This window comes from Poeciliopsis prolifica, unplaced genomic scaffold (assembly GCF_027474105.1).
Source record: "Poeciliopsis prolifica strain line A6 unplaced genomic scaffold, Auburn_PproV2 SCAFFOLD002, whole genome shotgun sequence".
NCBI lineage: Eukaryota > Metazoa > Chordata > Actinopteri > Cyprinodontiformes > Poeciliidae > Poeciliopsis > Poeciliopsis prolifica.
In genome coordinates, this window is record NW_026562377.1 from 13,527,991 (window position 1) to 13,543,673 (window position 15,683).

The following is a 15,683-nucleotide window of genomic DNA, read 5'->3' on the forward strand; positions in this document are numbered from 1 at the left end:
GGTATCGGAATGGTTTTGCAAGGCTGTGCATAACAACTTTGATTTACCAGCTGTCTTGTTTCGGACAGGATTGTGTGGACAGCATGACGTTCACTTTCCCCCACAGGTATAAGTTTCTCTTGCTCCCTGCTGGGATTTTATTTGTCATTTTAATTCTGTTTTTATCTACGTCTTAATATCAACAGGAAATAAAGTTCAGACTTTAATGTATGCAAAATGTCAGAGTTTTAGCATTGCAGCTTAACTCCATGATGATCATGATAATTTATTTCAAATAGACATTTCACCAACAAAACATAATGATAATAATAAAGACTTTCATGTTTCAAAGCGTAAATACAATAACTTACTATTAAATTTACATACTCAAACGCATGTAAATACACCACTTATTCAGTGACTGAGTCTGAAAGGGAGTATGATGAAGTTTAACTTATATCATCATAACCCCTTTTCCATTCATTAATTCATAGCATAAACAGTCTTCCTGTTTCCAGTATCCATTTATAAAATTGGCCATTTGTTGCTGACATATCAAAATACATAGCTCAGCTCAGTGATAGACAAAAGACCTAAACTCTGATCGTTATCGATGGTTTAACCAGTCTCTCAACCTTTGGAGAGTGTTATTTGCTGCTTCATGCCATGAGGATAAATTGCTCTCAAAATGCTAAAGGTCACTGCTTCTCCTCCCCAAGCCACGTGTTTGTTCAGCTACAGTCTGATTGCTTGGCGACTAACGGTGCTGCTTGTTTCTAACAAAAAAAAAAAAAAAGAGAAAAGTAATCATACTGAAGACAATTAACTATTTAGTAGATAAGTCTAAGCTCTGGTTAATCAAAGATGATTTACAGCTTCTAAATTGATATTTTTTTCTATAGATGAAATTTGGTTCCACATTCCAAAAGCATTCAATTTTCATCCATGAGAATGGTTCCTAATTCTTCGTCAGTTGTGTACGTCTCTCCATCAAAACTGTGAAACGCTCACTTGCTTACAAAAGTGATTCAATCAGCCTTGCTTTCAGGAATTAAAAGATGGCTGACTGAACCTTTCTGCTGTTACTGAAAGAAGTTCAACATTTTGAAGAGATGTCTCTGGAATATCCATTAAATACTCAGAGATGATCAATAAAGCATCATAATGGTATAATTTATGACAGCTATATTATCAAACATAGTCAAAATTTGTCATAATTAAGATGGTTAATGCTGGTATTTGCAGACTAATTTATTTGTAGTTGACAATTTGTGATCCTGCATTTTGGAAAAAACCTTTATACATATTTTGCCATTTTGTTATTGTAAATTTGATCATTTGTCTAGAAAAAGTGCTTAAAAATAGCCAATTAGACATTGAGGAAAAAGTAAGATTAAAAATGAGAAAAGTGCAATCTGATGTTATTCTTACAGTGCTTCTGGTTTCTGCTGCATGTTGTGTGTAGTCCACTGAATAAAACCAGGACATATTCATTTGTTCTCTGTCACACAACCTGAGGTGACTCACCTGTGGGCCCCTAGGTTGATGCAGCTGATGCCCAGGTTGTAGCGGGACCTGATGAACCCTGGATGCAGCTCGAGGGCTCGCGTGTAAGCCTCCACCGCCTCTTCACTCCGGTCTCCGTTCGCTAATGTGGCTCCAAGGCGATTCCACAGCAAATAGTCCTGCGATGGAGGAAGAGCACTGAGGTGATGAAGAAAACTCAAATAGATCTTTTTTGAAAATTTTAATTATGTTTTTGGACAATTATTAAACCACTAATGCCCTTTTTTCTTTCTTACAGTAGTTTAGTAGCTGAAGTAGTTTTTGTTGTGTCAAGATAAGGTGAATATTCATGGGTTGTTGTTAATTTTGATGTCTGCAGAGCAAATGACTATTTTATCAGCAAATTATGATCTTCACCCAACAACAAGAACCTATTTTGAACAACTGTGCATGGATTTTGGATATAAAAGTAGTCTGACAAGGTTAGTTTAATGAAAGCAGAGTTAGATCACACTGGACGTCCTTGTCGCTGTTTCCCACCTGCAGGCTCACAGGCTCATTCAGAGGTCAGTGGTCTGGTACAGAACAGGGGTCCTTCATCGCTGGCTAAGCCAAGCAGCAGGCTATAATTATCCACCTTTTGTTTTCAGTGCTGTTTTCTTTTTCTTTTCAGCGGGGGAGCAGAAATTAGCAAGTCAAATGTAGAAGACTGGATTCAGCGATAATTGTTATTCCGGCCTGAGAAAGGGAAGGGAGGAGATGGACCGAATTGTCTGATGCAGATGGAGGAGAAAGTTTGTAAATGTAGTTGATTTTTATTTTTATGTTTTTCACATGTATTTGTTTTTTGCCCAAAAGAATATGCATTTATGTTTACTTTTTAGGGGGGCGATTATCCACTACGTCTTGATCTTGTATAAAAATCTATCAGCTGCAAGGTTTTTCAGGGTGAGAATATTTTTTATGTTGGGACAGATTTATTCTCCCTGGTCAGGTTGTTTACATTTGTTTTACTCATGTTAGCTAATGAATCTCTTACATCACTCTTACAAGACTGTGTGAATTTACTCTCTGTGTGTGGTATGTTGGTCATAAGCTTTATTTTTTCTTATTTTTATATTTTTACCCTCTTTTTCCCTCTTCTTTTAGACCCACCTGGATTTTTTAACTGTCTAAACTACTTTATAGTTCAGTTCAGACCATGAACTAACTGTAAAATAATCATGTAGATGCATATAAATTCATTTTTCTTGTGCTTTATTCGGGGTATCTCTAGTCTAAAACCATTTTCAAACATGCATTTATTTGAGAGAATCTCACTGCACCTCAGCTGATTTCTGCGGGAGCTGAGATGAAAGTCTGATTGATGGATCCATATTTGATCAGCTCTTCTGAGGATCCTGCAGGCTGCATTATTAATTGAATAAATAGGACACAGCCCAATGAAAAAGATAGAACATATCAAAATTATTCAAACCGTTTGATAACTAGAATCAGTGATTGAACTGAAATGATTTTTTGTAAAGTGCCTTGACTCTGAAAGGCTGCTCCAGGGCAGCTGAGGCTACGATCCAGTAGTGGGTGAAAACAGAGAAAAAGTAAAAGGAAGAAATAAAAAAATAGAAGAAAAATAATAAAACAGATTATCATGCCCAGTTGACATACAATTTTACATTATCTATTCGAAAAGTAGCAGGCAGAATAAGATCTACTGACCTCCTGCCCCTCTCATTCTCATTCTCATAAAATTTTAAAACTCCAAACACCAGATAAACTTGAAATATTTCCACATTTTATGACACTTAAATCTCACATTACTATCTTTATCTGTACAATCATTCATAGATTTTTTTTATATCATCAAAAAAAAAGGTCTTTAAAATGCAAATGATGAATATACTTAACCAAAACAATTAAAGTGAAGCTCTGACTGTAAGCTTTTTTTCCTTTTATGTAATTAACCTTCACTTCCAGTTTTAAGTCTTTTGCAACACCAAACAGGTTTTCTTCCCCCAAAATTAACAACTCTGAGCAGTTTCCCTGCTGCTGAAGAAAAATATCCCCACTGCCATGTTTCACTGTTTGCTTCAGGTAATGTACAGCATTCTGTTTCTGCCTGGAAAAAGGTGAAAAGGCAACATTTTGCTTGACCAAAGAACCTGTTTCCTCAATAGCTTGTTCAAAATCCAAGTGCATTTTTTCTTGGCAGTCTTCTGTAAATGCCACATTTGTGGAGTGCACACTGAAAGAAGAAGAGTTGACTTGTCAACAGATTCTCCCACCTGAGCTAATGATCTCTGCAACTCCTCCAGATTCACTATGAATGGATTTTCTCATGACTGCTCTCCTTTCCCACTCTGTCAGTGATTTTTATTGAGAGATTTATCCTTTTTTTATGGATGGAGCTTAACAAAATGAATAGACAATTTACTGTATGATAGTTTTAAAATTTAACACCAAAAAAAAAAAGAAAAAAAAGAAAACAAAAAGCACATTACCATTAAAATAAATCTATAAACTGAAATGTTTATTCTTAAAGAAAACCATCAGCAGATTTATAGTCACAATCTCAGCCAACATGACTCAGATCCACTGCTGGCTCTTAGCCTAATTACTTTTAGCTGCAGAAGTGTGTACGAGACAAAAATACGTGTTTACTAAATGTGCATTAATTTACTTATCCATGGTGCATCAACAAAACCTCTTTACATAGAAGACCCAACAGGGCTATCAGTTTATATCAAGTTCTACAGACATATTTTTTTCTTTAAAGCTGCATATTGTGTGAGATCACACTGCCTATGTAGATTTAATCCAGCACAATGTTAGATAACCTTTTCTTTAGAGCTTTTGCAGTGTTTGTATCTCACTCAAAACACTCCTTAGGTTGCTGCATCTGGAGTCTCTGAAGCTGCAGGCAATTTTAACTCCTTTTTGCCATGTAGATTTTACTGTGCACAGAGTAAAAAAGCCCGACAGAACTACTTTGGACAAACTGCTGAAGAAAGATATCAGAACCACCCAGTGAGTACAAAGACGTCTTTCCTCAGACACCGCAGTATGTGCCCCGGCTTATTCAAATACAGCTCCACATTCAGCCAGCGACGTAACTTTGAGCTGCACATATTCTTAAATTTACGAGTTCTGGTATAAAAAGCCAAATATATATATATATATATATATATATATATATATATATATATATATATATATATATATATATATATATATATATATATATATATATATATATCAGTTTCTATCAAATTTAGAAACTGATTTAAGGGGTTTCCTACCTCAGGCCGGACTGACAGGGCCGTATTGAAAGCCTCCACAGCTTTGTTGAACTCTCCGCTGAGGTTGTAAAGGACCCCGAGCCCCGTCTGTAAATCCGGGTCAACGCTGTCCGAGTTGTTCTGAGCTGCTTCCAGGAAGAGCTCCTTGACCTCTGGCAGCAGTGAGCTGAAAACACACACGAGCAGAAACACACACACACACAGGGATCAGGATTAGTGTGACTTAGAGGTGCTGCTGAGTGAGCGCTGTGAAGTTTGTGAAGCTGTGCTGTACAATGTGGGGACTTTCATTCATAAACTGATGGAAGAGGATTGATTGAATCAAGGACTGAAAAAGAGTTGTCAAACAAAACATAGTTTCAAATACATCAGGTCCATCTAATGTACATAAACACACAATACATTCAGTGATTGTACATCTATAGTTATAGATTGGGGTAAAAGGTCACAGTTTAATGTAAGCTTTCACTGAGAGCAGCATTAGAAAAGGATGAAGATTGAATCAGGCATATGTAAAGAATCATGAGGTTGAACTAGAGTAATGGTATGTGCTGTAGATTGTTGTCCAGAGGGAACAGCATGGTAATCGGTTCTACCTGTATCTCTCTGCACAGGTGAGACGATTAATGACTCTAGGAAGTTTTACTTTACACAGAGAGGAAAGTTAGGCCTCCAGAATCTGATAAATGGAGCGACTGCATCCATCGGATTAACAATGAAGTGGACAGCCTGCCTTCCTAAGCAGCGAGAGCTATTTTACAAAAAGGATGCTTTTTGGTTTGTGTCTGGCATTTTAAGAGTAAATTCAATTTATACTATCTGTGGATGCAAATTTTTTTTTTTTACAAAAGGTTTCCAATAACATAAAGACAGAGACTTTAAAACATCTCATTTTAAATTTAATAGGAACAACTAAAAGCGCAAACTTGCTGTATTTATTTATTTTTTTATAGTTAGACTCTGAGGCATCGAAGCAAGATGATATTCTGACCTGATAGTAATATTTAAAATACAACATTATAAGAAAATTACAATAGAAAAATTAAATAGAAATATAAGCAAAAGGGGATACAAAAATGCTTAATATCAAAGTAAATAATTACATGAATAAAAACAGTATCAAACTAAGGGATCTGATGAAACTTTGAAGTTTCATCAGTTTTTGTTTTCCTGAGGAACATTCATCATATAAAATATTAAATCCTCGAAGTCTGCAGAACTTCACATTATTAGTTTAGAGTAACAAACTGTTCAAAGTAATTCATTTTTAAAGCAGTATTTATAAAATTATTCACCATTCTACCAGAAAAAAATGCTGGATGAGAAGGTTTCTGCTCTAATTCATCCCAAAGTTGTTTCTAATAGGTTGAGGTCGGGACTCTTCAGGTTCTTCCACACTAAATTCACTCATCCGTGTTTTTGTAGACTTTGCTTTGTGCCCTAGTTCCTAATCAGGTTTAAAGGAAAGCGGCTGTCGCAAAACTGTTCCAACAAACATGGGAGAGAAATTTCCCAAAACATCTTGGCACGGTGAAGCATTAAGAATTACTTTTAACGAAACCAAAAGATTAAAAATAAAAAATAAAAAAATAGACCTATCCCATAATCTCCTCACACACAGCTTTACGTCTGACACAACACAGACTCTTCTGGGATGCTACAGGCTCACTCATTGGACCGCCAGACTGAGGCATGACTTGTAAATGCAGGTGAGGCCATCGTGTGATGTAAACCGACCCATTCTTTCACATCTGTTCATAGTAGCTCTCTGCACATCTGCTGGGTTTTATACACGTCTGGCCAAAGAGGTGAACTAAAACATTTAATTTATCAGTCTGAATATCTCAGTACATTTGAAAACAAATGTTTTTTAAAAAGCTGAATTGAGTCCTGCCTTCATCATTGCTGCAGTTCTTTAGGTTTTGATGCAGTTTTTTGTGCAGGTTTTGCTGTTTCTTTTGTCTATGCCACACAACTGGTAAAAATAAACAGTAACTAAGAAGAGGGACAGGCTTTATTCCCACCGTGAGATCTTAGAAGCAGTAATTTTCTGTGGAATATGGTTAAATTTAAAACTGTTCACCTCTATAATAACCCAACAGAAAACCCCGACATAAACATAAACAAATGAAAGTTCTGAAATGTGAAAAAGTTTGATTAAAAAGGCAAATCCTCACATTGATATGCAGCACTGACTGGTTTTGCCTATTAAAATCAAATAATTAGGCAGTTACGGCTGTGCGAACCTAGAAAATGAAAGGGTAGATAATTATATTATTGATCACAGCAGTCTATTAGTCATTCTCTTTTTGCTGTTTCCTCAGTGATGTGCGGACTCTCAACTTCACATATTTATAACTGCTACTATGTCAACAATTTTTAATTGAATAAAGCAAATCAATATTTATAATTTGATAAATTATAAATATCTGTTAATAACTGTTTGTTAATTAGAAAATAAATCAATAAGAGATTAAGCCAACTATTTTTCTTTTACACAATAAACAAAAAGGAGGGAAATGAGGTTATAATTTCAATAAGTAAATTAGGAATAGAATGAAGAAAATTTTAATAAAAAAAAAATAAAACTTTCTTCAGAGTTATTTAGCCAATGAAGAAAGACCAGGGTATCAAAGAGTTGCTGTCTGTTACTTTTAGGACGATCCACGTTGGATCAGTTCAGGTTCTCTACCTTTCGTGTCGGCCCGCATTGAGAGCGTAAGACATTCTGCGCTGAGAGTTGGGGGAGCCGATCAGATGGATCTTGGCCTTCAGCAGGTTCTTGTACTTGGGACTGTGTTTCAACCAGCGGAGCAGGGCTTCACAGGCGTCATGACGCATGCCAGTGTTGGTCAGGCTCACGGCCAGAGCCATGAGGGCCACTAGGTTGTTAGGGTGGAGCTCCAGACACCTGGACAGGGACAAGGACAGAGGGTGTAAAGTGGGACTTCAAAGAGAAATTTAGATGTGACAAACATTAATTGGGACCAGATGAGGCAGAAGCACATCAGGCCTGGATGAGCTGTGACTCTTTTAGCCATGCATTCTCCACAGAGGAGCAGGTTTTTCATGCTGCCCACACCTGGTTGATTTGAATTAACTTTGCATTTGTGCAAACTCTCATTTGGTGATGTTGCAGGAGATTGGAAGTGTCTCTGCTGTGGTTACTGTCGTTATATCTTCAAAATACATCACTGAAGATCTTTTGTTGGTTTTGTAAGAGAAAAGGAAAGTAGACCATGGAGCTGGAAGAAGGACTTGGATAAGTTAAGAGACTAGGTGAGAGGCCAAAACAAGATTTGGCTTTCAGCAACATTTAAGCCTGATTTGCTGCAGTTTATCTGCCAACTTCCTTAAAACCATCATAATCCCAAACCAACTAAATTATTCCAGCCCCCTGCTGGGAACTGTTCTTGGCTGCGCTTGCACACATGCAATGTTTGAATTCAAAGAACACTTAAAGAAATGTGTCTATTTTTTTGGAAGAAAAGAAAAAGCTAGGTTTGTGTGTTCTTCACACTTCTATGGTTTGTAAAGAACCGATTGTCCCGTCTGGGAATAAATCATTCATATTTTGACTTATTTAGCTACACACAGCAAGTGCTTGTGTTGCCAGAATTGTGGCTGAATACTTTCATGATTAAAAACTAAAAACTAGTCAGACAGTAAGTTTTTGTAATTAGTTGCAAAATAGCAACGAGATGGCTGCCAGTTGATAAAGATCAGTGTAGCAACAGCAGGATTAATGCCAAAAAAAAAAAAAAAAATCTAATCTCACTTCAGACCAAACTACTCCTCACAGATGGAGTGATTACATAACAATCAAAGTCAATATGAAGCCAGCAAGCAACTTGAAATTTGAAAAATGCTCTTATGCAAGAAAAACTATTTTAAAACTATTTTAGAGGGAGAAAAATAACTATAGATCTGCATTATAATCAATTCACTTTGAACCTAAATTATCTGCTTATCTGACAAAAAAGTAAATTGATGAAATGCATTGAAAATATGGATTATTTCTCCTCTGCAGCAGTTCACTTTCTGAGAAAGACGCAATAAAAATACATAATTTGTTCTTCCAATATGGTTTAAGAGAATTCAATAAAAACTAGTGGAGACCTTATGCTTTTTAGAGCTGTGTCTACACTTCCATTTCTTATTAAGATATTCATAATCCTTTTACTTTCTTACATTTTGTAAGAAATTTTTTTATTGTATTTATTATAGGTGATTCTCCTCAGTGTTACAAATGCACATCATAGTTTTCTGAGTATTATGAGGAAAACATATTTCATTTTTCTATCTGTGTGCTTCTTTGTGCTGGTCTATCACATAAAATATCAATGTGACAAAATGTAAAAAAAAAAAAAACTGTCCATTTCATGGTACTTTGCAAATGCCCATTTATAAAGGCCCATTTATCTCTAACTCCAGCTGTATGTGCATATACTGTCAGAAATTTTGTATAAACCTACGAGCCAATATAAAATCAGGATCTTTTGTCATTTTTTGATTTCAAATCAGAACCCAACTCAGATGTTTCTCATTACCTTTGGAGGGAGACAATTGCCGCCTGCTCATTTTCATTTTCTGCCTGTGTTGTCCCTAAGACTTGCCAGGCCTGTAGGGAAACAGAGAATACAGATATCAGCAAATAGCAGGAAGGAAAAACCACAGCGTGTCTTCTCAGAGGGGGTCAAACACAGAAGGCATAAAAAACAGAGATTTTCACAGAGCGACTGACGCTGCAGCTGCAGATCAACTTATCAACAACCACAGCTGAGCATTTTGTTCCCCTTGATTGAAGAAATGTACCTTTAATTTATTTGTTTGATTATTTTAGCTTCCAAATGTCCTACCCCCATCTCATTAGGGTAATTAATTGTTAAAATCTTGATTTGGTAAATGCCTATAAGTCAAATAAATCTTTTCCTGAACATTTTTAACCATGCAGGTGGTAAAAGCAATTACACCAAATCTTCAGTGGATCAAAGATAAGAATCTTTTTCCTGTGAATGATGGATCCTAATTTTCAAAGTGCATAAACAATTTTGCCTTGTTGTCTATTTTATTCCAATGGTTGTAAGACATTTTCACAGCAGACATCAGATTTACTTTAACAAACTATGTTGGAAAATGTTGTAATAGCAAAGCCAGAGTAAATATATTTCAGAGTTTGCATCAAGCTGCTCATTTAACCAAAGAATGCCTTGAATTTTGACAAAGAAGAATGAAATCTAATTGATTACTTCAAAACTTATAGAGAAACAAGCCAGAAGACTTGGAGATTTAAGAAGTGCAAAAAATGCTATGAGTAGAAAAACCTGACTCAGCATTTGTATTTCAGAACATTGTAAAGATAAATAAGATGATTTGCATTCAGGGCCTATATCTACCTTGGAAAAATAAAGCACTTTGGTATTACAACTTTACATACAAATTGCTGTGTTGGCAGTTTTTTTTTTTTTTTTTTACAGAGGTCTAATGTTTGCAAAGTCAAGGAACAGAGCCAGTCAAATTAATCAGCCGTAGACCGACAGATGAGATCAGCTTTGGCTTCTAACTCACTGAGAAATACGAGTGTAATAACTTCTTAGGCAAATTTCAGGGATTGTATATGATCCATTACAGCTAACATGGAAACAGGAGTTGTACCAGTTCCTGAAGAGCTGAGGCAGTATCTCGTTTTACAAGAAAACTTTATTCTGCTCTTTAACTTAACAACAAGAAAAAGATTTAATGTTTGAGTTGTTTTTTTTTCTATACGTCTGACGAAAATTGCTCCTTTTTGTATGATCTCAGTGATTTTCTCAGGGTGGAAACTAAACCCTTCAACAGCAGCACTAATTTTATTTCCATTTAAATGCCCTGTCTTCCACAAACAGATTCATGTTCTTTACATTCTCATATTTTTTAAAGGAGAAGTGGTTCATAACTACAATGCCTTGCAAACATATTCACACCCTTTGAATGTTTTCACACTTTGTCACATGAATGGGATTTTATGTGACAGACATAATCAAAACACAAACACAGAGACTGCAGATAATTGCTAAGTAGAAAGAAAATGACTAAACATTTTTACCAAACTGGAATCTAAAAGCTATAATGGAAAGGTACGTTCATCAACTTATTTTGAAGACAATATCTGACGATGCTGTTTTCCTTGACTCTTTGAAACGAGGAGAAAAATGATTTCTGAATGATTCACGGTGGGGCAATAAGCCACAAAGCACCCAATGAGGAATTTGGGAATCGCATTAGTTCCATACACCACAGGATAATCCTCTCCTTGGAGTAACTGGCACATTTCTGTATGTTCCAGGGGACTCTGAAAGCACTTTGTGTGACGGCTTTGCTCTTTGAGCTTGCAAAGAGGTCACTCTTTTAGTAAAAAGAGGAAGATTTAAAAATATACTAGAATGAGCTATTATTCAGCTCGTTGAGCAAATGGAAGCCCTGATGAGGAGCAAGTTGTGAGCTACAGTAAACACTCCTGCTGCAGGCAATCAGCGTCAGGCCTGTGGATGCTGTCTGCTAAATCAGCTTCACACAGCCTGTGGTCAGGCAGGTGTTCTTCCTATGCAGCTTCTCACCACATGAGGTGGAAAAGGTTGGACTGTGATTAAGCTTTTCCAGGTGCTGGCTGCAGTATTTCTTGCAATCAGTACAATAAATGTTCCCTCTTTCTCCTCCGATTAAATGCATGTGTAAATATGAACATCCCCATGGTTAACTTTGGCAGTCAAATAGGGAAAAGAGCAAACAATAGGGAAAAGAGCAAACAGACCACAAACCAACGAGTGTGTGTCTTATCTTGTGTGCTAAATGAATTCACCTCTGAATCATGAGGGTCCTGCAAGACGGCTGCTTCGAGCAAAAGCACAGCGTTTGGCAAGTCTCCCTCTCGAGATTTCTTCAGTCCCTCCTCAAATGCATTAGGCAAGTCCTTATAAGGATTATCTGTGTGGAAGTAGTAACCCTGTCAGCAGAGGAGAAAACAACAAAAACAGGGGCAGAGGCAATGTCAGTTTTTCTCCTTCAGATGAAAATGCACACGATCCCATGCTGTCGATTTTTAAGTAAAGCTCCAACAGGAGGCATTGATTTCCTCCCCCTTTTCTGCTTCACATCAAAACCATGAGGACCTCCTCTTTAAATGTTAAACCTTGCATTTTTTAAAACTTGGATGAACCTACTGTTTTACATGCATTTGTTCTTGATGACTTTGAAACTGCTTCTTCGATAAGATCTGACTGTGCTGGGAATCAGAAGGCCCATAATGCTAATCTTATGGGGTTTGCTTTTATGAGAAGGTCAGTTCATAGTTGAATGGTTCAGGAAAACTCTGGTGTACAGCAGGTGCTTTTACATCCAATTCCAACGTAATAAAATTAATTATACATTTAGAATGCAAAAAAGAAACCAATATTCTTGTGTGTCAATATTGCATGACTTTATAAAGAGCTTATTTCCAAAACATTGAAAATGTTTCTGATATTCTTAGTGCCCTTTTGCAACATAAAATTGAGGATTGTCATTTTATTTTATTTTTTAGTCTAAAGGCTGCTGCAGTGCTGTACTGTCTTGACTTATCTAATGCCTTGACCATTGAGTTTCAATATTGACTTGGACAAGTTTCAGAAGTCGGATGAAAAAAAAACCTTATAAAGAAATGATCATGTACATGTAATCACTTATATGGACAGCAAAAGAAAACAAGGAATAAACAGGTTTGAGTTTCTATACCAATTGAAATGTTTGAATCATTTATTAATTACACAATTTGACAAAGATTTACTGTAGCTTTACTGTAACTATTTCAAATACGGAGCAACAGACAGCAATTTAGAAACTGATAAGTAAATTGTAACACCTGATTTGTTAAACTGGACGGTGACTCATCTGCTTGGACGGAAATGCTTTGGCCCCACTCACTGACCTCCATTAGCAATGCTGCAAATAAGTTCCTGTGCTTCTACAGAAAGTTATGAAAAAACCTTTGATTATCTGATTTTAAATTATGTATAAAGTTCCCAAAAATGTAAATGATTATTAATAAATGACTCATTTGGGTATTGCACTATGGCTCTTTAGGCCTTTAATATGCATTAAATTACAATTCTAATCTGAGAACTTTGTGCAACTCTTAGTAAATAATGCAATGTTTACTGTAGGTGTGCTGTGACTACATGAATCATCTTTAGACACCAAATTAGAACAGATTTCATCTCAAGGCAGTTTACAAACATACAAATTACACATTTATTTACATGGATTTCAGTTTAACCCTGAGTAAAACATAAAGTGGCTTAATTTGTCTCATAATGTCAACAGGTCAAAAATTGTCTGTCTTTTGGAAGGAGAGCTGATTTTATTGAGTTATTACCAACAATGTCTCCTTTTGATCAGACATGTGGCTACAATGGAAAGAAATGATCATTTTAAATGTCTTCTGCACATTTTCTTCACCATCTGGAGAGATTCCTGCACGCGGATGCTGTAAGACATTCTGACCTTTTCATGTGGAGATACAGATGAGGGTATTTGTGCCTGCTCGTTTTCTGTCAGCCAGTTTCGTCGGGCCAGTTCTTCCCACTCTGCCTGCATTTTGTCCCAGAACTCTGTATCCGACTGCAGACATCAGACAGAGGAAGCAGTGGAGGATTATGGTTGGTTAGATGGGGACAGAGTGCAAGGTGACAGCGGGGAATGACTGATTAGTGTGCTGTAAAACAAAAGCCCCTGTTAGGTTTTCCATCACCTGGAAATGTCACATTTGTCAAGATTAGCGAGTCTTTGCAATTTATGAACTTCACCCTCCTTCTGATTTATAATTACAGGTCAAAGTGGAGCTTAAAAAAGCTTGTAGACTGAAAACAAAGATATGGATGAAAAAATAATCAAGTCCTTCAGTAATTGAGCAGCAGGTCAAATAAAAAAATGGTTATTTAATGAAATAAAACACAAAAAACAAAAGTAAATTCTACTAATGTGTTAAATGATGCCCTTAAAATATATAATGTAATGTAATTAAGATCTATAATCATATTTTTAGTATTGAATGAATTATAGTTTAAAAATATCTTAATTGCAAATGTGAAAATATCCCAACGCAGGACTTTACAGTCTCTATCAGCTTGACATTTGAACTGTTATTTGTTGGCATTTAATTAGCTGCTAACAGAGCTGAGGTTCTCTCTGGATGGGCAACCTGTCAGTTTAAGATGCCAAATCACTTTCTGCATTTACGTTTCATCTTTATGTTTGGCAGGGAAGCAAATCCTGAACCTTTGAGATAGATGAGCCTTTACTTCACGAACCCTTATCTTATAAAGCCTCTGTTTGAAACTTCAATATGAGGCATGAATGGTTTTCAGTTTTAATCCACTATTTCCATTTATTATAATATGAAGTCTTTCCATTTGTACACAGCATAAGTTTTAGACTGATTCAGTAAACATCAGCGTTAAGAACAAAGGATGAGCTTAATTTTATTTAATTAATAGCAGACTTTATTGTAATTTATGATGCATTAAATGCTCTTTAAAAGCACAATACAACTTTGCATTGAAAATATTTAACATACTTAATGTGAATTTGTCTATGTCTATAACAAATAAGCTGAGGGAGGTCATGAAGGAAATGACCCTGAGGATGCAGTAAAAGTGTTTTCCAAAAAAGGACAATAATTCAGTGTTTTGGTTCTGTTCTTAATCCCATAAGGTGTGTCTTAAAACACTGGTTCTGTCAGAAGAAATGGGCCAGAACTCCATGAAACTACTGTGAGAAGTTTGAGGTTGGTAAAACCCAAAATATTTGACCCAAGTCACACAGTTCACAGGCAATGCTTTCAAGTACTGAGGAAATGCATGTAAACTTATGATCTTAAATAAATTAATAAATAAACCTCTGACACATTCTTCTTCTCACTGTTGTGGCATTTAGAAATAATTTGGGTAACTTGAACTGATCTAAAATGAGTTTGGACTCATTCAGTATGTATAGTATGATGAACCGTTCATACAGTGAATGCACAGTATGTCTCTTTTTATCATGTCTGTAAACTTTCAGTTTCAACTATTAAAAATATATGATTGACTGAAAACTGGAACAGTGCTAATTACTGAATTAATTTTACTAAATTAATTTCTAGTAAACTAAATTAAATTTATTTCGTTAACCTTGTGGTTTGATTTGTCTGTATTAGTTGGAAAATATGCAAACAACCCACTTATCAAAAAAACATTACAATTAAATTTTTATTAGCTAACACTTGGTTTTACTTCTGTTTAAGCTGAAAAATCTTCTTTTACAAACTCAAAGCAGGTATTGTTAGAGAAATGTTTCTCTGAAGGAAGATCGACTCCGATCCAAACTGGCGTCTGTTGAGCATGAATCAAGTTCAAGTTTTTTTTTGTTTGTACATTTGAACACTTAATGAATGGTCACATCTCTTTTTGTGCATATGGCTGCCACTACAGATGCTTTTATTGGCAATGAATAGCCACAGCTATTTCTCTTCCATCTGGATGGTTCCATGATTTTCGGATGTCTTCCTGTCAGAAAGGAGAGCGAACCGGGAAGAATGAAGCCAAGCAGAACAGCCTTGTGTGACTGACTGACTAAACCCTGAACTCCATCAGCACATGACGGATCAAAATACAGTCACTGTGTGTGTGCTGATACTGCAGACTGGTATAAAATAGAGATCTAGATATTTACACGGCAAGAATACGGGAGTTGATGTGAGACGACGTTAAATCCTCCTCATGATTGATAGTGAGGTCACCATGTTGCTCCACTGAGTATTTACTTTATTCTGATTTCAACATCTTTTGCAATTTGAGAAACTTAAATAAATAAAGTTCAAGTTTATTCTATATCTTTATTCACTAAATA

At 36.0% G+C, this 15,683-nt stretch overlaps 1 protein-coding gene across 1 annotated transcript in view; it reads right to left on the bottom strand.

Annotated features, from left to right (window-relative positions):
• pex5la (peroxisomal biogenesis factor 5-like a) overlaps positions 1–15,683 on the bottom strand; it is a 73,461-nt gene that overhangs the window by 8,049 nt on the left and 49,729 nt on the right. The window contains exons 9-14 of the mRNA XM_055054551.1: positions 13,299–13,415; positions 11,620–11,763; positions 9,332–9,402; positions 7,474–7,692; positions 4,782–4,947; positions 1,507–1,664 (exon numbers count right to left, since the gene is read on the bottom strand). Coding sequence (XP_054910526.1) covers positions 1,507–1,664; positions 4,782–4,947; positions 7,474–7,692; positions 9,332–9,402; positions 11,620–11,763; positions 13,299–13,415 — 875 coding nt within the window. The remainder of the gene's footprint in view (positions 1–1,506; positions 1,665–4,781; positions 4,948–7,473; positions 7,693–9,331; positions 9,403–11,619; positions 11,764–13,298; positions 13,416–15,683) is intronic.